This window comes from Mustela nivalis, assembly GCF_964662115.1.
Source record: "Mustela nivalis genome assembly, chromosome: 14".
In the NCBI taxonomy this organism is placed as follows: Eukaryota; Metazoa; Chordata; class Mammalia; order Carnivora; family Mustelidae; genus Mustela; species Mustela nivalis.
This window is the reverse complement of record NC_139033.1, coordinates 73,124,559-73,149,071: the sequence shown is the minus strand read 5'-3', so window position 1 is coordinate 73,149,071 and position 24,513 is coordinate 73,124,559. Positions and strand designations below refer to the sequence as shown.

General features: G+C 40.1%; 1 protein-coding gene across 45 annotated transcripts in view; it reads left to right on the top strand.

The window, feature by feature from the left end:
* EPB41L3 (erythrocyte membrane protein band 4.1 like 3) overlaps positions 1-24,513 on the top strand; it is a 233,040-nt gene that overhangs the window by 174,564 nt on the left and 33,963 nt on the right. For all 45 annotated transcript variants that reach the window (XM_082699167.1, XM_082699150.1, XM_082699147.1 and 42 more), the window contains 6 exons: positions 6,319-6,423; positions 7,807-7,849; positions 14,677-14,752; positions 17,053-17,271; positions 18,037-18,124; positions 23,505-23,657. In XM_082699167.1, coding sequence (XP_082555293.1) covers positions 6,319-6,423; positions 7,807-7,849; positions 14,677-14,752; positions 17,053-17,271; positions 18,037-18,124; positions 23,505-23,657 — 684 coding nt within the window. The remainder of the gene's footprint in view (positions 1-6,318; positions 6,424-7,806; positions 7,850-14,676; positions 14,753-17,052; positions 17,272-18,036; positions 18,125-23,504; positions 23,658-24,513) is intronic.

Below are 24,513 nucleotides of genomic sequence, written 5' to 3'. Positions count from 1 at the left end.
TGAAAAGCAAGGTTTTACAGACAGTACTGTTGACGATACTGAATGACCTTGACCTTTGACTTGGTGGGAAGTTTCCCTGATGCTACAGAAGAGCTTAATTTGTTTGCTGTATGTGAGTGGTGATGGTGGATGGATGGATCCTCTTGAATTTAGTGCCCAAAGCAAGCAGAGCTTCTGAACCTCAGCTGTTTGATGACCTTGTTGCTCGTAGTTTAGATTCCCTAGTTGTGTGATGTTGAGCCTGAGCAACCGCGTTGATGCGTCACCCAGCTTCTGCTTGGTACCAGATCATGGTGGGTTCGCTTGCAGGGGTTCCTGGTGTGTAGGGACATAGGATGAAAGGCATGGCACCTTTTCCTGGAATGATTTTACTTTGACCATTGGTATGTGTTGCGACTAAAGTTTTTGATTTCTCTCAAATATTTACATTCAATAAAAATTTGAAGTTTTCATTTACTCCTAGTAAAATCATTTGGAGCTTAACTCTTAACTTTTTAAAGTTTTAACAAATTAACAATTTTTTAAAAAATATTTTGTTTATTTGACAGAGATCACAAGTAGGCAGAGAGGCAGGCAGAGAGGGAGGAGGAAGCAGGCTCCCCGCAGAGCAGAGAGCCCCATGTGGGGCTCGATCCCAGGACCCTGGGATCATGACCTGAGCCAAAGGCAGAGGCTTTAACCCACTGAGCCACCCAGGTGCCCCTAAATTATTAACAATTTAAAATAAGATAATTATACAGTAAACATTACACATTAAAAAATACATTAAGTATTTATTTTACATTAAGTAATCCTCTTTTTTGAGCAGTTTTAGGTTTACAGAAAAATTTAGCAGAAAGTAGAGACTTCTCACATAACCCCCTCAAACTCCCTTCTCCTGCCCCCTTCCATATTTTCAACATTTTATATCCATCTCCTGCATTTATTATAATTACTAAAATGATGTTGAGATGTTATTATTCATTAGAGCCCATAGTGTAATTAAGGTCCACTCTTTGTACATTCCATGGGTTTGGACAAATGTATGAAGACATGTATCCACCATATAGTACCATGCAGGATAGTTTGTTGCCCTGACAATCTTTTGTGCTTCACTTACTTGCCTCTCTCTCTTCCCTAATCCCTGGAAACTGCTAATCTTTTTACTTTCTCCATTGTTTTGCCTTTTCCAAAATGTCTTATAGCTGGAATCATACCTACAGCCTTTTCAGAGTGTCGTCTTTCACTTAGTAGTGGGTCTTTGAGGTTCCTCCATGTCTCCTCATGGCCTTATAGTTTGTTTCTTTTTAGTGCTGAATAATATCCCATTGTCTGTATTATAACACAGCTTGTTTATCCATTCACCTACTGAGGGACATCTTAGTTGCTTCCAAGTTTTGGCAGTGTTGTATAAAGCTGCTAAAAGTATCTACATGTAGGTTTCTGTTTATACATAAATTTTCACCTCCTTTGTGTAATTACCAAGGAGTATGATGGCTGGATCATATGGTAAGAATATGTTTAGTTTTTGGGCGCCTGGGTGGCTCAGTGGGTTAAAGCCTCTGCCTTCAGCTCAGGTCATGATCTCAGGGTCCTGGGATCGAGCCCCACATCGGGCTCTCTGCTCAGCGGGGAGCCTGCTTCCCCCTCTATCTCTCTGCCTGCCTTTCTGCCTACTTGTGATTTCTGTCTGTCAAATAAATAAATAAAATCTTTAAAAAAATAATAATAAAATAAAATAAATAAAGTCTTTGCTCTACTTTAAAAAAGAAAGAAAGAATATGTTTAGTTCTGTAAGTAACTGCTAGGCTGTCTGGGCACCTGAGTGGTTCAGTTGGTTAAACGACTGCCTTCAGCTCAGGTCATGATCCCAGAGTCCTGTGACACCTGTATGTCTTCTGTGAAGTAACTGTTTAGATCTTTTGCACAGTTTGTAGTTTGGTTGTTTTCTTATTATTGAATTTAAGAGTTCTTTGTGTGTTTTGGGTACCATTCCTTTATCAGATATGTCTTTGCAAATATTTTGTCCCATTCTGTGGCTTGTCCTTTGATTCTCTTTAAGTGTTTCTCTTTTGACACACTTCTAACATTCAACACTTTATGAGTCAAAATGGCAAATTTTTAAATTAAAATAGTTAAGAAGGAAAGTTGTTCATATTGCTTGGGGATTTACCCTTCTTTAGATATTTAAAGTCTTTGACTGCTGGGCTGTAATATCTCCATTTACTTTATCAGAAACAGAAACCCAGTTTTTTAGTGGAGAAAAGAGGACAGAAAGAATGCAGTCTGCCATTAGTTCATTACTCTAGGAAATCAAAATTGACTTTTCTGGATGTTCAGGGATTGATAGTGAATGGTATGCATGAACTGTGAATGTCCTTGAGTCAGAGACATGACTTAACTCATGAAACCGCAAACAAGACTAAAAACTATTATCTTCTCTAGTTACGTAAATGATCTGTTAATTTAGAAAAACCTTTGTCAACATTGTTTACTAAATTCTTGACTCACTGTGGCTATATATAAACAAGCCAATGACAGTAAAGTACTTAGATCTGATATGTCTTCAGCAACCAAATATTTAATGTAAATTCATTAAGTTCAGTCTAATTGTTGAGCTTTAGTCAAATATGTTCAATGTCGTTACCTAAACATTCATGGATGTCAATAAGTAGAAATACTAGCCTTGAAAAGTTGAATGGTGTGCAGAATAATAATAATCTGAGTTAGAAGAATCAGGGGTTTAGGAAAGTTAGGAGTGATGCTACCTAGGGCTGGAAGATCAGTCCAGCTCCAACCACTGGCATTCTTTCTTATCTGGTATGCGAAAGGATGCCGAAGCCACAGCCAGGCTCCATGAGAGAGAGCTTTGTAATCATTTGTAATTTTGCCATGACACAGGGGACCCAATCATAGCCTGAAGCCCATGACAGCCTTGCTCCATAGAATCTTACATCCTCACTCCAGGGTGAGAAAATGAAGACCCAAGTAATTGAAAAGGCTTTTCCAGTGTCACGACCTAGCTGGTGGCTGTGATATTTAGCCAGTAGGAATCTTACTATTTACATATAACCATCTATGGTAGAGCCTTGACTACTTATCTTGGTTCTTAGGGGGGGAATAAACAAATAAACAAACTCCATTGTGAAGAATGGACCCTTACGTAATTGCCTTAAGAATGATGGTGTTCAAAATAGGTATAAAATATTCCGTAAGAAAAAAAATCTGGTCTATCCAAGGGAGAGCTACGAATCAGTAGAAATCAAATTGTGAGAAGCCGGAAAAGTAAGATCTAGTTAGTAGAGTGGTCTGTGCTTGAGCTAATCCATGCCACCTGTTAGACAAAGGCAAGAACACAGCAGCCAGAAGACAGCTAATTAAAACAATGCCCAAGGCAGCCTGCAGCATATTCAGAAATAATTCTACAGTCAAGGGGCTGCTGGGTCAGAAAATAGAGGCGGCTCTGTAGAGAAGAGTTTATTTATTTGAATTTGTATTTGTTTTGTTTTACTTTTACTCAATGAGAAAGTACTTGGGCCACACGCTGGTGTGTGTATGGAAGGGGGGGTATCATACGTGTCTATAAATATTGTGGTCTAGCTAAAGCAATTAGGTAGTAAGCAGGTAATTAACATCTAAAGAAAGAGCAGGATCTGTTACTACTGAACTACTTATTGGCACCATGAGGAGTTGTATATTTGCTCCAAGAGCAAAAGTGCATACAGGGTAAGTTCTACATTACGGATCCTGCTACTTGTTGGTCACTTGGGCTACAATAGCTAATGTTTATGGAATATTTGATATGTGCCACCACTGGGCCCAGGTTTACTTTGTTTTATGTTAATGTCATCCATTCCAAAGAAGGAAGTAGTACCATACCCATTTTATGGAGGGAAAAACAGGTTCACACAGCTGCAAAGAACATAAAGATTCAAACCCAGGTTAATCTGCTAAAACCACCACTGGCAATTAAATAATACTGCCACTCTCATAGAACTTCTCTGAACCTCTGTGTTCTGATCTGTCAACTGAAGATAATACCAGTGGAAGCCATTGGAAGAGCCATTTTTTTTAATGAAAACTTTATAATCTGTTAAACATTATTCAGATGTGATAAGCTGTTATTTATAAATAAAAGATTTAAACCAGCGAGCAGCACTTCATTGTCCTACCACTTATTCATATCCATTGAACAATGTTATTATGTAGTTTTGCTAATATGTAATTTATTTTCATGCATTATTAAACTTTTTACAAACACATCATTGATTATTTAGCTAACCACAATTTAGGCTTTCCTTTTCTATCATAAATTTATCTTTTTTCCTAAATAGTCATGCTTCAGGGGGCTGAGCAATTAACTTCCAATATAATTACATTTGCATAGTAATACATAGCACTTAAAGGTTTCTGAATACTTACTATTTTGGCTTGCACATTGTCTATCAATTTTTACATCTCTCATTGTTATTACATTAAATCTTAAAGGCAAATATGCTTAATGCATTAGGTGTGAAGTGTTGTTAAGATACAAACAAAACATGGTTTAGTTTAACCTGTTGCCATTTCATCCATCTCAGTCTCCAAGGCCAGGTTGGCCTTGAAGAAGGTGAAGGTGAAACAAGGTGAGGCTGAAAGACCTTTGAAGGTTTTCATGAAGACGTGATACTGGGTATCACAGTAAATTAAGCTGATAGATTTTTTTTTTTGTTATAAACATATTATGTATTATTAGCCCCAGGGGTACAGGTCTGTGAATCGCCAGGTTTACACACTTCACAGCACTGCCCATAGCACATACCCTCCCCAATATCCATAACCCCACCACTCCCTCCCCTCGGCAACCCTCAGTTTGTTTTGAGATTAAGAGTCTCTTATGGTTTGTCTCCCTCCCGAGCCCATCTTGTTTCATTTATTCTTTTCCTACCCCCCAACCACCCATGTTGCATCTCCACATCTCCACTTCCTCATATCAAGGAGATCATATGATAGTTGTCTTATTTCGCTAAGCATAATACCCTCTAGTTCCATCCATGTTGTTGCAAATGGCAAGATTTCATTTCTTTTGATGGCTGCATTGTATTCCATTGTATATGTATACCACATCTTCTTTATCTATTCATCTGTTGATGGACATCTAGGTTCTTTCTGTAGTTTGGCTACTGTGGACATTGCTGCTATAAACATTCAGGGGCATGTGCCCCTTTGGATCACTACATTTATATCTTTAGGGTAAATACCCAGTAGTGCAATTGCTGGGTAGTAGTGTAGCTCTATTTTCAACTTTCTGAGGAACCTCCGTGCTGTTTTCCAGAGTGGCTGCACCAGCTTCCATTCCCACCAACAGTGTAGGAGGGTTCCCCTTTCTCCGCATCCTTGCCTAAGCTGGTAGATTTTTATTCCTCAGAAGATTACCTTTCTCCTTTCTGCAAGTGACAGCGTCATGCTAAAAAATGCAGCATAAATATCTATATCTCATATTTATAAATAATAACTAAAGTCTTTAAACTTAACATTTTATGTCTAATAGGAAGGGTTTCTCAAAAAGAAATTAAGAGAAAGTAGAACACTAATGAAAAACTGAAATTTGTGACACACACCCAAAAACCCACAATAATAAACTAATGAAGGTAACAGAATTTCTAAGTAAGGGTTCAACTAGAAAGTCTTCAAGGTAAGTCTGCCTAAGATAAGGAATAGGCTTGATTCTTCCCAGACTCCAAATCTGATTGCATCAGGACTGAGTTAGGACATTCTGAAACATGGCTTTCACGTTGGTCCTTTATATTCTTTGACTCTCAAGATTTTTATATTTCACAAGATGTTTCAGACTTCCAAGCTCCACATCACTTCCCCAGCTACTTCTGTTTAGAAATCATCCACTCGGGCCCCCTGGGTGGCTCAGTTGTTACACATCTGCTTTCTACTCAGGTTATGATCCCAGGGTCCTGCAATCCAATCCTGCAATGGGCTCCTTGCTCGGTGGGGAGCCTGCTTCTCCCTCTCCCTCTGCTGCCCCTCCTGCTTGTGTTCTTGCTCTCTCTTTCTCTCAAATAAATAAATAAAATCTTTAAAAATAAAAAATTTAGAAAATTATCCATGGGTTACTGTCCTTAGTGGCACGGGTGAGTTTTGGTTTTGTCTGTTGGTTGTGGAGACCCGGTTTTGTGGGTGACAACCCACTTCATTGAACCTTTTCACTAGTTAAAGAGAACATAGTGATCACACGTGGGCGTCACATAAGCTGTAGCAAGCCATATGTTAAATTTTACCTACTTTTATCCGTGGCAATTGAGAGAACTTTATGTGTGTTGATTTGTTGTGCTTTGTTTTCCACAGAAACGCTCCAGAGGCCAGGTGCTGTTTGATAAAGTATGTGAACATCTGAATTTGCTAGAAAAAGACTATTTTGGGCTTACGTATCGAGATGCTGAAAACCAGAAGGTGAGTGATGAAAAGCAATACAAAACGTATGTCTCGAACTGCTCGTTACTGTAAGAAAGGGAAGGAAAACTAAGTTGGTGTATCCTTTTCTCTGCTTCCACTCCTCTGTTTACTCCTTTCAGTCCCTAAATGCTGCTAATTGCCTTATTTCTTTATGAAAGATATTATTGATGATTACCTTTAATCTTGAATATTCTGGAAAGAGAAATTCCGTTTTTCACACAAGTTATTTATGGTTCTAGGAAAGCATTTTATATGGTACTTTTTTTGGATGATGTTTTTCAGTGAATTTGAGCCCATAAAAATCAAATACGTTGACTCTTACATAGAAAACATGTTCCCCGACTGCTGTCCTGTTCCTAATTCATCTTAGTATGCTTCCATATTCTTAAAAATCGAAATATGACATGGGTTGTTTGCTGACTGGAGCCTTATCTAATGTATTCAGCAGGTATTTAATGTTTAATTTAATACTTCTATAGACGCCTTACACCTGAGTAATGCAGTCTGCTCGGGGCTTTGCCTCACTAATTCCCACTACTACCTGAAAAATAAAGAAGAGGAAATTGTTCCTTTGTGTTCTTGTGAGGAACCAAGTCAAAGAAATTTTGCTCATAGATGTTATTTGTTTTGATGTTGTGCAATGAATCATACTTAATGCCTACCCAATTCACTGAACAATGTCTAACTTCGTTATTGAGCATCTGAGTTTTCTGATGAGGAAAATAATAAATTTCAAGCAGGTGTTAGGCAAGTGCCTAAGAATCTATAGCCATGGAAATCACTTTGTGGGCCTGAATGGCCAGGACATCAGTGGACATTATGTTTTTTTTGTTTTGTTTTGTTTTGTTTTGTTTAAGATTTTATTTACTTATTTGACAAAGATCACAAGTAAGCAGAGAAGCAAGCAGGGGGGTGGGGTGGGGGGAAGCAGGCTCCCTGCTGAGCAGAGAGCCTGATGTGGGGCTCTGTCCCAGGACCCTGAGATCATGACCTGAGCCGGAGGCAGAGGCTTAACCCACTGAGCCACCCAGGCACCCCGGACATTATGTATCTTTAATTCATTCTAGTAACTTCTTTGAACATTGAATTCCACTATTTTTTTTCTCCTCTGTTGTTGTACTAGCTGGAATCTTTGAAGGTAGTGTTGTAAAAGAAAGGAATTTTGTCACGCATGAATTGTGCATGCACACACACATTCTCTCATTAGGTTCGTGCCTGGGCCCTCACAGGGCCTGCTGAAGAGCACCAGCTGTCGGGGAAGGACCCAGCTTGGAGGGCCAACCAGTAACCATGCATTTTGAAATACGCTTAGTACGTGATCATCATCAAGTTGTTTTTATTCTTCTCCGGTTCAAATTCAAACTGTCATTTCCTTTTCAGAATTGGCTGGACCCTGCTAAGGAAATAAAAAAACAGATTCGAAGTAAGTTCTTTTGGATTATTTTACATGGTGATGTGAAGATTTTCAGAGAGCAGGGTTGTCTGAATTGGTGGCCCCTACCCACACGGCTAGTGTGACTACAGTATTTTTTAAAAGACAGATTAAGATCTCAGATTTTATCTCTGACAGGTTGATCTAGCTTAAATACCCATTTTTAATCATCACAGCTTGGGAATTAAATGACTATGACATTTGACCTATTCCCCTGCATGTTCCCAGAATGTGCGATACGATTTAATCAAGTGATGCTCCAGTTGGCAATTAACCATTTAAAAGCTCCCAACGTAATTATTAATGTTAAATTAAGCCTAACTGCCACAAAAGTAGAAAAGTCAAGCTAAAGGTGGTAGTTAGTGAATGGTTTAGAAATGGAATAACAAGTCAGATATAAATTTACTATCTGGTGACAACCTCTTTCCTTGGTCCCTAATAGAAGGACAAGTTGGTACAACCCTTTGCGAGTTTCAGCATTAAATATTAATTTAATATTTTATGTGTTATTTAATATGGTTAGTATATAATTCAATATTAAATAAATTTAATATTAATAATAAATATTCAGTCTTTATTAAAATTTAAAATGCGCTTATTCTTTGACCCTTAATTTTATTTGTACAGATTCATCCAGCATATGTATAAGAGGGGAGGATATATATATGTGTACATGCATGAAAATTTGTTATAATATTGTTTGCAATAGCAGAAAACTAGAAGCAACTTAAATATCCATTTATAAAGAATGGATTAAATCAGTCATGGAATAACCATACCTTGAAATACTAAGCAACTATTAATAGAATGAGATAGAATGTGTTTCAGTTCTCATTAGTGGGACAAGTGACATCTGCTTTAAAGAAGTTGTGTATATATATATAAAAGTATATATATATATATATATAAAAGCATATATATATATATGTATATATATTTATATACACACACACACATACATACATATACATGCATATGTATATATGTAATAAATTTTAGAAGAGCACAAAAGCTGTCAGTAGTAAGTACCTCCAGAAGTGGTACCACAGTATATGGGGTTAAGAAAGAGGAATTTTTTTTTTTAATTTTAACCCTTTTCTGTAGCTCTTTTACTATAGACAATGGATAATCTTTATTACTATAAATAACTAGTTAATTTTTAAAGTGATTTTTTGTCAATAAACTTGATAAATTTTTCCAACAACTAAATCTAGTTGAAGAATAAATTTAAAAGCAATATGTTAATGAGAATGTCATGCCCATGGACGTTTTCAACAATTTCCTATTAAAAAAGAGCAAGTATTTCCATTGCCTTTGAATGTGTTGAAATATCAAAACACATCAAGTGCTAATAAAAAGTGGTAGTGAGCATTTTGAAATGGCTTAATAGAAGATAGTATCTCCAAAAAAATAAAAAATAAAAAGCTCTCCTTCTAGATATTACAGAAACTGATGGTTATGTATACAACTAAAACATCTTTACCACATTTTTGAGAGAAATTTTATAATCAAGTTAGAAATAAATTGGAATTGAAACCAGGGACGGCTCCAGATGTGAAAACACTCCTTCTTTTTGTTCCAAGAGCCCTAATAAAAAAAAGTAAGATGATTTAAGATGATAAATATGTTCCAAGAATCCTATGGATTTACTCAGAGCAGATGTGGTGAATATATATCCTATTGCGTTGTGTGCATAAAGTTCTCTGTAGTCATCTAATTAATGAAATGCTATTTCTTACTTGGGTGATTAATAATTCCAATTCCTTTGAAAATATAAATATCTGGGATAAATCACAATATTGGCAGAAGAAAAGCTATATAAATGTTAGTTTTTTTATCTGTTGTTAATGGAATTCTTTTTTCCCCTTCACTTCCCATTTATCCTATCTCCCACCTTCTGTTCTATCTCCCACTCTGAAATCATGACCTGAGCTGAATCCAAGAGGATGCTTAATCCACTGAGCCATCCAGGTGTCCCTCCTACCTCCTCTTCTAAGAGAAGAAAGAGGACAATCAGAACATGAGATTTAAAGGAATTTTTTTTCATCAGGTAGATTAGGCTAACGATAACATAAAGAGAACTGAGTGACAGTCCTGAAGATAAAGGAGGAATCAAGGACAATTGCAATTTTTTAATTGAATTTGGTTATTTTTATCTGTATTCCTTATTGTTACCCATGCACCCAAATGCCCTCTTTCTGTAAAATTCACATTCTGCCAAGGCAGAGAACTATTATCCTCTCCAACAGAATTATTGTACCATCACCTCCTTTTCCTAAATATAAATGATAACAGTGAAACACAGATCAAAACCACAATGAGATATCACCTCACCCCGTCAGAAAGGCTAAAATCAAAAAGACAATAGGAGGTGACTCACTCTGTTAAGTGTCCAACTCTCGATTTTTGGCTCAGGTCACAATCTCAGGGTCATGAGATTGAGTTGTGAGTCGGGCTCCACCCCTAGGGGTGGAGCCCACTTTAATTCTCTCTCTCCCTCTCCTCCTGTCCCTTCCCCATCCACTACCCACTACCAACAAACAAGTGTTGGTGAGGATGTGGAGAAAAGGAACCCTTATGCACTGATGGTGGGAATGTAAGTTGGTGCACCCACTATGGAAAACAGTATGGAGATTCCTCAAAAAATTAAAAATGGAAATACCGTACGATCTAGTAATTCCACCACTGGGTCTTTACCCAAAAAAAATCAAAATAGTAATTTAAAAAGATGTATACAACCCTGTGTTTATTGCAGCATTATTTATAATAACCAAGATAATGGAAGCAGCCAAAGTATCAGTAGATGAATGGATTAGAAGCTGTGGCGGAATACTACTCAGCCATAAAAAAGAATGGGATTTGCCATTTGCAACAACAAGGACTGACCTAGAGTGTACTGTGCTGAGTGAAATAAAGCAGACAGAGAAAGAGAAATATCCTATGATTTCACTTATGTGTGGAATCTGAGAAACAAAACCAAAAAAAGCAGAAACAGATCCACAAATACAGAGGACAAACTTATAGCTACTGGGGATTGGTGGGGAAGGGATGGGCAAAGATGGGTGAAAGGAAGAGTGGAAGATACAAGACTTCCAGTTATGGAATGAGTAAGTCACAGAGATGAAAGATAGAGCTTGAGGAATCTAGTCAGTGGTATTGTGATAGTGTTGTATGGTGGTGCATGGCAGTTACGCCTGGGAGTACAGCATAATGTCTGGAGTTGTCAAATCACTATGTTGTACATTGGAAACTAGTATAACATTGAGTGTCAACTACACTTCCGTTGATATGTGTGTGTATATTTAGACACACTTGTATAAATGATTAAAGGATGTTTCCTTTCTTTTCCTGTTGTTGGTGCATAGAATGTCTCTAGAATGAGATCTTCAAGAGAATGGCGATCAACCTTATAAAGGTTTTAAGTTGCAAACTGATGAGAAATAGAAAATTCTGAAACTGAAGAGTTTGCTCTTAGGAGAAAAAATTACAATGCTAGTCATTTTTTATGCAGACTCAGATGTTTAAATTTCTAAATATACTGTATTATATTTATGATATAATTTCATAATATGGAGTATATGATCTATATGTAATAATTTATAGTAATTTTATGCTGTGAATGCAGCATACTTAAAGTTTCCAAGATTTGGCAGCCATACAATACTAAAATTAGAATTTTTTATAAAAATGGACTCTCTTCGGTTTCATAGTTTCCCATCATAAATTTGTGACTCTAAATCCTATATCGGCATACAGGAATATCATTTAAATGCATTCAGGTGGTTTCATTTCCTGTGTCTATCCAGGACCACCATCTGAGCAGATTAGGGTTTGCAAGCCCATTCATTACATAACCATGCCTTCCCACTCAATTTGTTTCTGTCAGAATCCTTATGGGGATATACATTTGAACTTTAATCTGCCTCTCGTTAATTTCAAATCTTACGCCTTATTTAACTAGATTTTTTCCTCTTGATTAGGGTGTAGACTGTAGTTTTTGAAACTTCCCTCTCTTTAAAAATAATACCCCACAAAACCTTGCAGTTGTTTGGGTTATAACCTCATGAAAATGGATTTCTTGGGATTAGTGATTTTCATAGTATGATTCCCAAGCCCGCCTGTACTCAAACCACAAGGGGGTTGATTAAAACCACAATTCTAGGCCATATTTCCCAATCTCTGGAATGAAAGTCTCTGGGTGGAGCCTAGAAATTGACATTTTTAGCAAGTACCTCAGATTCTTAAACCAACTATAGTTTGAAATTCCTTTTCCTGCCCTGAGGATTTTGCTTTGAACTATCTTTCTTATAACCCTCCCCCACCTTTTTTTAAAGAATTTTATTTATTTGGGGCACCTGGGTGGCTCAGTCATTTAGCGGCTACCTTCAGCTCAGGTCATGATCCCAGGGTCCTGGGATCAGGCCCTATGTCGGGCTCCCTACTCAGTGGGAAGCCTGCTTCTCCCCCTCCTACTCCCTTGCCTGTGTTCCCTTTCTCTCTCTATCAAATAAAGAAAATCTTTTTTTAAAAAGTTATTTATTTTAGAGACCGAGAATGTGTGCACGTGCAAACGGTGGAGCCCCAGATGGGGGAGGGAGAGAGAATCTGAAGCTGATCCAGCCCTAAGTGCAGATCTGGATGTGTGGCTCGATCCCACCACCGGGAGATCATTACCTGAGCCAAAACCAAGAGTCCAACGCTTAACCAACCGAGCCACCCGGGCACCCCTCTTTCTTATACTTTTATTATGTCAAAGTTTATCTTGAATTTATTATGAGATTGTTTAATTACATTGATCAACCATTCACTGAGTTCAGGGCATACTTTGGAAAGGATAGAAATGACAAAAGAGCAATACATCCATTTCCCATAACTAATCTTAGTTAATTTTCATTCCAGTTGCTTGGGGGGAAAGCCCGCTCTCATTTATGAACCTCACCATCGGCAAGCAGTAAAGGGAACCATGTTAGCAGAAAGTGCCTACGAATCAATAGGAAAATAAAACAAGATCAGACCCTTTTTTTGATTAACAAAAGGACCTGGAAAAATCATCACTAGAAATATATGGGATTGAGGGATAACTTAACAATTCTTAGTGCCTATGTTTCAGGAGTATTTTCTGAGTGATTTAAAAATGATAACAAGCGGGCACCTGGGTGGCTCAGTGGGTTAAGCCGCTGCCTTCGGCTCAGGTCATGATCTCAGGGTCCTGGGATCGAGGCCTGCATCGGGCTCTCTGCTCAGCAGGGAGCCTGCTTCCCTTCCTCTCTCTCTGCCTGCCTCTCTGCCTACTTGTAATCTCTGTCTGTCAAATAAAATAAATAAAGTCTTTAAAAAAAAATGATAACAAGCAACCAGTGATACGTGGCTTTATGCCAGTTCTTTATAAGCTACCTCAGGCAGTGATCCTGCCGTGTGGAATTTTAAGTGGATTATGAATAGTCGTGTTGAGAATAAACTAGACTAATAAATGTAACCATGCTGCTTATGACAGAATCACAGGTAACCTGTGCAGCTAAGTATTTGCCTCATACTCAAGAGAAGAGCCCAAAGAAAGAAGCTGGTACTTAGAATTCTACCCTTTCTTCTGAATGTTTGCAAACCACTCATGGAGCAAATGGAGTTTCCAGAAGTCATTTAATGGGGAGGAGGGAGTGTTGGGCATCTTAGGGGGATAGTTGAGGCTTAAGAGCCTCAACTGTATGAAATCACAGAGAGAAAGGAAGTGGCTACCGCTCATGGTATAGATGAAAGGCCCCCTGTATGGAAGCCAAGGAGACTGGGAGGAGTTTCTCAGTAGCGCCTTCCAAACACAAGCAGCTCAATGCTGGAGCCCTTTCCTGGTCATTGTGTGGGGAGATCAAACGTCCCGTGAAGGAACACCCAGACTTGAATGAGTTACCGCGTTAAGAGCCCAGGAAAAAAGAACGAAGTGAGTACGAGGAGTTCAAGTAGGGATGAGGTGGAGAGAGAGTAAATGTAGAAAAGAAGAAAATGTTTCTCCATATTTATAGTGATAAACCATACACCAGTAGAGATCGTATTAATAAAGGAGAGCTTTGGAAGGCCTCATGGTGCTTCAGGTGTAAGTGGGGGCAGCGCGGAGAGCCGGTGACTGTCCGCTGCCCCGGATTGATTGTTTTCCTTGTGGGAGAGACCATGGGATCAAGAACAGCAGCGCGTCAAGAGCACCCGTCTGAGTCCTGGGCCCGTAAGGAGGGGGGCGAATTTGGGGAAGCACTGTTCATGCCTTCAGGCATCTCTCGAATCAACAATTTCGCCAAGGAAGAAAATTTTCAGCAGCCTGGAAGCAGCTCACTTAAATATTCACAACAAAACCTTCCCAGAAAACAAAAAATATCTTGAAACTTTCCTTAGCATGTATTATAATGGGGTTTGACCTGTAATAACAAAGCAGAAAGGACAAAGCAGACGGGATTATGTCTGTACCTTTGCTATGTGAGTAACTAGAATTTCAGAGCAGTAGAGCCAGTCAGTTCTGGACTTGTCTGTCCGTATTATCCCTGTCATTCACGTATTTTCCCCCCTCTTCTAACGGCTTACCTTTGTCCCCGGGAATGGGAGGAAATGTAATCAATTTCCAGGCGAGTTAGAAGCGCCAATAATGGATATGGGGCAAAGATTAAGGACTAGGTGAAGTTTCAAACATACCTGGATTTCGTTGAACTTGAGACTTTTGGAGGAGCCATTGTTGCTTGGGAGTTAGTACTTGGAGTTAAGGCGGTTCTCACTATCATAATAATGAGTAGAAAGGGATTTTCTGAGTTTTGATCCTAATTTTTCTCTCATCTCTGCAGGTGGTGCTTGGCACTTTTCATTTAATGTGAAATTTTACCCACCAGACCCCGCCCAGCTATCCGAAGATATCACCAGGTATTTGAAAGTTGGCTCTGAAAAAGTCAGGCTTCTCTTTACTCTCTGGGGAAGGGCATGCTTACATCTGGGAACCTTTCAGTCATCCACGCCAGAAATGGCAAACCAAAGGCAACAGAGCGAGAGCAAACATCTGATGAGAAGATTTGCCAAATCGTATCTGTTCACAGTTGAATCTTTGGTGCTAAGCTGCTACTTCCGTCTGTCTGACCTTGGCGGGAAAACTTGCAGAATTGAGATACTGTCATCCACCCACCACCGTCAAATTGGATGGGATTCAGCCTTACGTGATACGGCAGTTCCTAGTGCTCCTGCTCTAAAACTCAGAGTAAAAATGTGTCTTTGGATGCTTCTGCTGTTTATATAACCAGTCTGATACGCGACAGCTATTTTAAAAAATCAGGCACCAAAGGCACACAGAGGAGTTTACTTTCTCTGCCCTGTGTGTACAGGAAAAATGATTCATTCATTTGGGGGAAGGAAGACTGCAGAAAGGAAACTAACGTAAAAATATCCTGGTGCAGTGACTTGAGCCTTGAGTGTGCGGGGAGATCCCTTTAGGAGGCTATCCTGGGTTTGCCATGTGTTCTAGGCTCCTTCACATCCTCCTTTGGAACTGCTGACTCTCTCACCCTGCTTGGTAGTAAGTTTACAGCCAATCAGAGTGACATTGTGCAGTGCGTACCGAATTTTCTGCGTAAGCCTCACATGCTTCTTGGAGGGCTTTCCAGAAAAGGGGAATTATTCCAAACAGCTCCAGTCACTGGCTAGGAGTAAAAATAGTTCCAGCAGACGTATTAGGCAAATAGTAAAAGAAATAGTTACAAAGGATTTCTTTTATATTTTTTTTTAAATCTAGGAAAATGGATGACTTCTTATTTAAAGATACTTTTAATAATATTGAAGAACAACTTAATTGTGGCTAATTTATTGGTTATAGAGCCACATATACCTGGCATGCGATGCATGGTTCCTTTCTATTTGTGCAATGTTTGCAGAGTCTGTGGAATGTGTAGAAACTTCTGTATCTGTATTACATGGAGTTTTTTTATATCAGCTTAAAATCACATTTGAAGGGGGCCTTAAGACTTTAATCATTGTCTTCATCTTCAGCAGATTAACAGTTTATTTCGTATATGAACGGTGCAAGGATATTTTATTGTTATACCTATATCCTGGGGCAAGAAGGGTTTTTTTTTTTTCTTTTAAAGATTTTACTTACTTATTTGACACAGAGAGAGAGAGAGATCACAAGTAGGCAGGGAGGCAGGCTCCCTGCTGAACAGAATGCCCAATGTGGGGCTTGATCCCAGGACCCAGAGACCATGACCTGAGCCAACGGCAGAGGCTTAACCCATTAAGCCACCCAGGCACCCCTATGAAGAGTATTATTATTATCAACATTAGCACTTCCCTTGGAGTCTCCTGCAGTTAGTAGTCTATCTAAATATTGAAAAGCAAGAAGCAGAGAAGATAAGTCAGCTATCAGTGGCGATATCTGTATATCTTGGCCACATTAAATGGAAAATATCTCTTACTCCTTGAGTATAAAGCTGTTTACTTGTAGGGATGAGGTGCTCAGATTTTAAAGTAGTAATTCTTCAGAGTTAGTCTTCATATCAGTTGGATTCTAGGAAGTTCTCTAAATTAAAAAATGAGGACTGGAAACGGGAGCGATTGTTTATTATTACGAAGAGACCATGGCATCAGGAAGGCAGGAGTAGGTGCAGTCGCTGGTGGTGTAGCTGGCAAGTTAGCTGAAATCGGCCTCGCTCACGTGGCAGGATGCTTAACCGATGCAGCAAAATGACACTTCCTCAAGGCTGGTAGAGACTTAGTAATTGCATTTAGCTGCACCATTGTTACATGATAGTACCCCCAACCAGAGATTTCAGGGAGTGTGTTGGGGAATCATTGATGTGGATTTTAAATGTTAGTTATTTTAAAAGACGTTAAAGAAATACATCTTGAGGTTTCTTCTCAGTGCCATTAATAAATAAATTTATTTTTAATAAATAAAATTTTTAATTTTATCTTTCTTAATAACTAATAGTAATAATACTTTACTAATAAGTAAAAATTATTAGGAGCATTGACTTGCCTCAAGATGCCCTTTAATACTGTATTTTAGAGCCAGGTATTTTCCCCTTACACCTAAAGCAAAGTAGAGATGCTGGAAAATTGGTCCTAGTGCGATCATTCCCCAGGAAGGAATTGCTTATAGTGCGATTTGTACCAAGTGGCCTGCTTTTCTCCTGTCCTCATGCTGGATTTTTGCTTTGTCTTTTGGCTCCTGGAAGGTACTACCTCTGCCTACAACTGCGAGACGATATCGTGTCCGGAAGGCTGCCCTGCTCCTTTGTCACCCTGGCCCTGCTGGGCTCCTACACCGTCCAGTCCGAACTTGGAGACTACGACCCAGATGAATGTGGGAACGATTACATCAGTGAGTTCCGCTTTGCGCCAAACCACACGAAGGAACTGGAAGACAAAGTGATCGAGCTGCACAAGAGCCACAGGTTAGTGGCAGAAAGCTTGAGAACGTTTGTTTGGCTTGTGCTTTGATGGGCGAGCGTCCCTTGTATTACCTGCTCTTACCAGGCTGCGTTTCAGGGGCATGAAGGCTGGGACTGTAGCAGACGGAGGTTCTGTATTTTGTATGGTTCTGGGGTAGTTACACTCTTCCTCCTTGTATTCTGGTGGTGGTTCTTGTTTAGAGAGAGAGAAAGAATGGGGAGAGGGTAGTTGGGAGGAGGGTAGATGGAGAGTGAAAGAGAATCTTAAGCAGGCTCTACACTCAGTGCAGGGCCGGACATGGGGCTTGACCTCATGACCCTGAGATCATGACCTCAGCCAAAATCCAGAGTCAGACACTTAACTGACTGAGTCACCCAGTGATTTTAAAAGCCATTTTCCTTAGGGCACCTGGGTGGTTCAGTTAGCTAAGCGGCTGCCTTCAGCTCAGGTCATGATCCCAGGGTCCTGGGATCCAACCCCCATCAGGCTCCTCCTCAGTGGAAAGCCTGCTTCTCCCTCTCCCTCTGCTGCTCCACTGCTTGTACACTTGCTCTCTCTCTCTCCCCACCTCTCTGTAAAATAAATAATATCTTTAAAAAAAAATGAAAGCCATTGTTCCTGTGATTCTCCGCCACCCCCTTCAGAGCATGAATCTGCTGGTGCCTCTAAGGGGTTTGCTTATGAGACAGCAAGGCTAAGTGGAAAATATTGCAGTCCTGCCAGGTAAAAGAAAAGCAGCATTGTGACTTTTTTTTCCCCCTTATCAGAGGAATGACGCCAGCAGAAGCAGAGATGCATTTCTTGGAAAATGCCAAAAAACTGTCCATGTATGGAGTTGATTTACATCATGCCAAGGTATGCATTTTTTAAACCCCAAACTTCCTATTTAATTTTCTTTAATGCAGCGTTGTTATTACTATAAGCTGGTGATTTTGTACTTCCATCATTAAAAACTTTGGGGATCCAAATCTGTGTTTGCTTTAAGGCCCACTCAGTGATAAGGCAAATTCAGCTCTCTGAGATTTTACTGAAGGGTTTGCTCTGCATGTCTCAAACTCCCATAGCTCATGGCCTCAGCTGCTGAAAAGCCTTAGTTAGGCAAAGCCTCAGTTTGCCCCTGGGTTCAGTTAGAAATTTATCTTCCCGTAACAAGCTCCTAACACAGCCCCCTTTCCTGTCACGGTTTTATTTCCCACTTTGTGCCAACACGTGCCCTTTGCTTCTGCCAGATCCTGTCTCTGCGTCTTCCCTGAATATGCCCGTCCTTGCCTGAGCTGTCCTCCTCCTTTCTGTCTACCTGACCCAACCGTGGCCAATTGTCCAAGACCCACCTGTCACATCTCTCATGTGCCAAGTACTGTTGGATGCCTCTGTTCTGGATGCTTCCCCGGGCGCTCTGCAAATTCACGTCAACTTTAAATAGCTCTCTCTAGAACTTAGGTTCTCTGACACATAATCAGTGCTTTGAAATAAGGTTGTCATTTTAGTTCAACTAAAATTAGGCCCCAAAGCTAAGGATTGCCTCGTTGATTGTGATGGGCGAAATGTCAAAGCTGTATCTTGGCCACAGAGTCTTTTGAAGTTGGAACTGGTCTATAGGAGGGTTGAGGTGGTGAGGCTGCATAAAACATTTGACTCCAGGTCGCACTTTCCCAGAATCTCTGTATTTTTTCCAGAGTGAGAGAGTGAGTATATGGACTGTTCATGTGGTATTTGAGCAGCTGTGAGTAAAAGTACTGTAGAAGCATAGACAAGCCTTCTGAAAACTTCCTCCAAAGCGTACGAAATTTGTTAGGATCTTAGGAATGGATTCTGTTGTCTTTCAGTAACATTTAAAAAAAAAAAAAATCCATGCTTGAAGTTCAAGGGTAGTTCCTTCTGATTTGGGCTATCAAGAGACTATCACTCCTGTATTGGAACATGCCCTTATTACTGATGGACCGAGCAGTCACCCCTTCCATGGTTTGAAACCCGAAAGAACATGTAGGTAATAGCCTTCGAGGCATGCAAGTATGTGACACAGTCAAGGTTGGGGCCAAAAAATGAGGAGAATTTCAGCTGGCTCTGTTGAAGCATACATCTTGAGGACCCATGGGAGGGAAATCTGTGATCTGTAGGCTCTACTGATGCTGCCCGTGAGTCTCTTAGAGAGCAGACCGGTCCACCCTGTATTTGAACAAGAAAATGGCGGCCATCAAACACATATGAGTTTGATGGGTTCTGTGTGTGGATCATTTCGTACATCATACAGGGTGAGCACGTTCAAGGCCTGAAGGCCTGAACACGAGCAAAATCTCGGAGACTTGGCTGGGACATCCTGGGGATGTGCCGGGACATTGACTGCCAAGCTTTTTGACATTTGTGTGTAATTACAACAGCAGGTGTAGCTCTATTTACTTGCCAGTTCATTATTCTTTTTTTTTTTTTCACTTATTTTTCACTTGGATAAGAAAGTGTTTTATATCGTATGCTGTATACGGTAGGAAGAGGATTTAAAAGAGAAAACGAGGAGACACACGAAGATTGTTTTCCTCTGAGTTTATCCCTAGGCGGCTAGCAGATAAGGGAACAGGAGGGAAATGAAGGTCGCCAGAAAATTTGAGTAAATTGAAAGCTATTTTTGAAGTTAGGTTACACACATGATTCACTTACTGCCTGGGAAAAATAAACAAATAAAAGATTAGGGCTTATGTTTGGGAAGGGCAACTCAGGATTTATCAGTGTTCTTATCAGTACAAATAAAATCACTTAACATTGCTGTAGCTGCTAAATTAAAATAGATCGCTGCTTTTTCATTCACTAATACGATTCGAAATCATGCCAATTAAAGAGAAGGAATTAAGGAAGCACAAACGCAGCCTAGATTAGGATTTCATCTGAATATTAAGTATAACGAATGTTCCGTTGTGGACTCCCATTTTCTCCGGCAGCCATAGTCCCATCATTTCAAGAAGGAAATTTACTGAATTAAATTAGAGTGAATTTCCGGTTGTAAGTGAGAGGATTCTCTTCTGTGGATGGTATGAAAGGCCCTGAGCTTTAGGGCCCATTTAGAAATTCTGAATTGTGATCTTGGACTCTGTGGCTCTGTATAAAGAATGAACAACATATTATGAGATGAAGGTCCCTTGTTTTGGAAAATCTGTCCTATATGCTTCATTTTTTTTTTCTTAGGACGACTGTCTCTGCTCATTTGTCACTTGCTGTCAGCCTGAGTAGGCTCAGTCAGAGTCATTTACCTCATATGAGATTCTGACATGTAGATAGGTAGGTCCAAATCCCTGCTGGATATCCCTCGGACCGAGTGATAAGTGAACGACAGTGAAGTTGGAACAGTGGTTTTAAATTAAGGGACTAGTCCACTCATTTATTTTAATTATGATAGACTGAGACTATCCAGATCTTCCTTTGATGTTACCCACTAAAGGGAGTATTAAATGTGTCAACATATTGATAGGGAAACACACACATCCCCAAGAAAGAACGCCGTGACAGCTTTCAATACAAAAGATGTACCAAGGGGCTCCTGGATGGCTCAGTCGTTAAGTGGCTGCCTTCAGCTCAGGTCATGATCCCAGGGTCCTGGGTTCAAGCCCCACATCAGGCTGCCGGCTTGGCGGGAGGCCTGCTTCTCCTCCCATTCCCTCTGCTTGTGTTCTCTCTCTCACTGTGTTTCTCTCTGTCAAATAAATAAAATCTTAAAACAAAACAATATAGGTTGGAAATTTAGATCTACACAAAGACATGACACGCTTCAGAAATAGAAGGAATGAAGGCAAAGTAAAATATTTTTTTAAAAAAACAAAAGAAGGACATATCAAGCCAACGTCAGGACTGCAGGCTGTGGCAGAAGACTGGATATCCAAAGTATTTTTTTTTGTCGTTGCTGGTGGTTCATCTAGTTTAAAACCCCACATCTTCCTGACGTTTTCTGTCTTCATTTGCCCTCTCTTCTCACATGGAATGGCTACTCTCAAGCAGCGTCCAGTCCTGAGCACAAGGAAGTGGCTGTTCACTGCCACCCCACTTGCTTGGGGTGCGCAGCTGATAACAATATGGGGGACACGCAGACGTGTGTGGTGGCGGCGAGCCCGAGACAAGCAGTCAGTGGGGGTTTCCTGCTCTTTCCCCGTGAAGGATGCTGTCTTCTCATTATCCGAAGACACTAATGGACGATTTTAAAATAGATACTAGCACAAGAGGCTCTAACTCCGTATTTATCTGGTAAAACAGAAAGCGAGTCAAGGAGCTTTTACTCCCAACAGTCCTCCCTCCATGCCTGCATTTTTGCTCATGGTACAGGAGGGTCACTGAGCAGCCCCGGGGACAGATTACGCAGTTCCGAAGGCTCAATAGTGCCAGCTACACGTCGGCCTCAGGCTCTAGCTCTTCCATTTGCTCTTTCAGATTAAAGCCCTTGATAAATGGTCGGCAGTTTCTGGTCTTTGAATTCTCCTCAAATTTAATTACGCTGTAATATCCTGCCATCGAGTATTTCCACTTCTGTAGAGTAATTTCGTATCTAATGGAGTGATCCATTTCCCCGGTGCAATATTTCATTTTAATCCAGTTAGAATCGTATTTGCAGACTTGGATTTCCCAGAGATGGACCGAAATATTTATTTTTGATTCTGGAAATACTCGTTTTATGCCTTGCACTGACGAGATTTAGGAAGTAAATTCCCACAGTATGGATGAGTCAGAATCTCCTGTTTGGATGCTTCCATTTCCCCTTCCCCTCATCGCCGCTACAGAGGGACTCAGTGCCAGGGACAGTTGTGACAATTAATGTGACAAAAGACCTCACCTTTGCCTCTTAGGTGCCCCCTGCTTCTGACATCCAGTAAGACCAGGACGTGGAGATTGAGTCTCACAGTCCTGCCTTCTGTCCTTTATCCTCCCCATGCAGGATCACTGCACATGTTCCTTTTACCCCGATTTCACCCAAATACAGCATTTAGGAGGCATTGGCTATCCATGCAATGTCTCCTGAGCTTTATATGACCTCTCCAATGACCTCCGAGACTTCTCATCCCACATCCCTAGAAAATAACCTAAAGATGAAACGTGCAAGTAGCAGACAATCCTGTTATAAATATAGCGTGCTCCCACTTAAAACAAAACAAAACAAAACTGGGGAGATACAGAGAATGTGTCTCTATTTATGTATGTGACTCAGTTCCCATTACGACTGGGCAGTGTGTGTGTTTGAGACATGTTGGGGAAGTATGTTCCTACTTGAAAAACCTATTTTATATTTGAATTTCTGACCTTAGTGGTGTATTAAAAAAAAGATCAAGGCTCTTTTTCAATGGAACAAACTCCAAAATACTCATTAGAAAGGACAGGGCCTCTCCATTAGTACACGTAGGAGTCGAAAGCCTCTGGAACCAGGCTGCCCATAAATTCAGCTGCGGTGGGCACTTAACCTCAGCATGCTTTAAGTTTCCTCATCTGAGTGAAATAAGTCAAGCAGAGAAAGTCTGTTATCATGGTTTCACTTGTGGAGCACAAGGAAGAACACGGAGGACGTAGGGAGATGGAGAGGAGAAGTGAGTTGGGGGAAATTGGAGTGGGAGATGAAGCATGAGAAACTGTGGACTCTGAGAAACAAATTGAGGGTTTGGGAGGGCAGGGGGAGTGGCCGATTGTGGGAGCCTGGTGGTGGGTATTAGGGAGGGCACGTACTGCATGGAGCACCAGGTGTGGTGCATAAACAAAGAATCTTGAACACTGAAAAAAAATTTTTTTTAAAGTTTCCTCATCTGTAAAGTAGGAAGAGTCCTAGGAACTATCACAGAGTCTCCTAGTGAAGAGTAAAGGAGTTAACGTTACACGTAAAGGCGTTAACGTTACACATGTGTGCACTGGTGAGAGCCGTGCCTGGCGCTCGGTCATGAGACCTGTATCTCTCGTTTGTACCGTTATTAGCATGTCATGCAGACGGTGTCCTCTCTGTGTAGTACTTACATCGTGAGCCATCAGTGAGCCAGTTCTACACTCACACAACTCCACAGCGATCAAGATCTTCATTAACAGCTGATTATCAATTATTTAGGGGGAACATATTAAAAAAAAAAAAACACAATGGGGGTATTTTTCTTATTGAAATTAGAGTCGTCAGCAGTCAATTACGGGTTCCTTCACAGAATGCTATGGTGCGTTAAATGCCACCCTCATCCCACGTGGAAACCCATGAAATATTGACCCAGTGTTTCTTGATGTCGTTTTCTAGGATTCTGAAGGAGTAGAAATTATGTTAGGAGTTTGTGCGAGTGGTCTGTTGATATATCGTGACCGCCTGAGGATCAACAGATTTGCCTGGCCTAAGGTTCTAAAAATTTCATACAAACGGAACAACTTTTACATTAAGATCCGGCCGGGAGAGGTAAGTCCCCGCCCCGCAATTGGCGTGTACATTGGAAAGAAAGGTACCCAGTAGCAAACAGAAATGTAAATTGACAGCTCCCAGGTTCTGAGCATTGTGGGACATGGTGAGTTATGTGTCCATGCCTATGAGAATTTTTTGTAGGTTTGTTTGATATATAGCACTAAGTAAAATATTTTCTTCTTCTTAGTGGTCTGGTTCTAATTTTGTCCCACTGCATAGATGGAAAAGTTTTTATTTTTGCCGATTTTAGCGTAACCACAAGATACATGGATAATGTTCTATAGATCTCAGACCAGGGTATAAAAGAAACTCTGAGGTACTAAACCTTTTGTGAATAAAGAACAGATTTCTTCCCGTCTGTCCCTGTTTTATACACTCATGCCCTTTTCATACTCCAAATCTGCTGGCACGCTAGCATGAATAGCATTGAGACAATGTGATCAAAGTACAAAAAAAATTCGAGGAGGAGACACCAAGGGTAAATGATGCAAATGTCTCATAGCCTCGTACATTTCTGCTTTTTCTTTTATTCAGAAAGACTGATGGAAAAAAAGTAAAAGTTATTGACTAACCAGATTCATAGTGGTTTACACATAATAGATGGTAAATATTTCCTATTATCAGTGTAACAGATGATAAATAAATATACCATTTCTGATGAGCATAGGTATTCTAATGGAGACAGAGCTCTAAGGTTACAGCTCGTCTGTGTCTCTGAACATTTTCTGGTACAATACAGAATTATTCTCTCTTCAAAATCAGCCTCTCCATTGGTGGAAAAGTAATTAAAAATCAGGTTATATGGGATGTAATGAACAGCACGGTAACTATAGTTATAATACTGTATTGTATC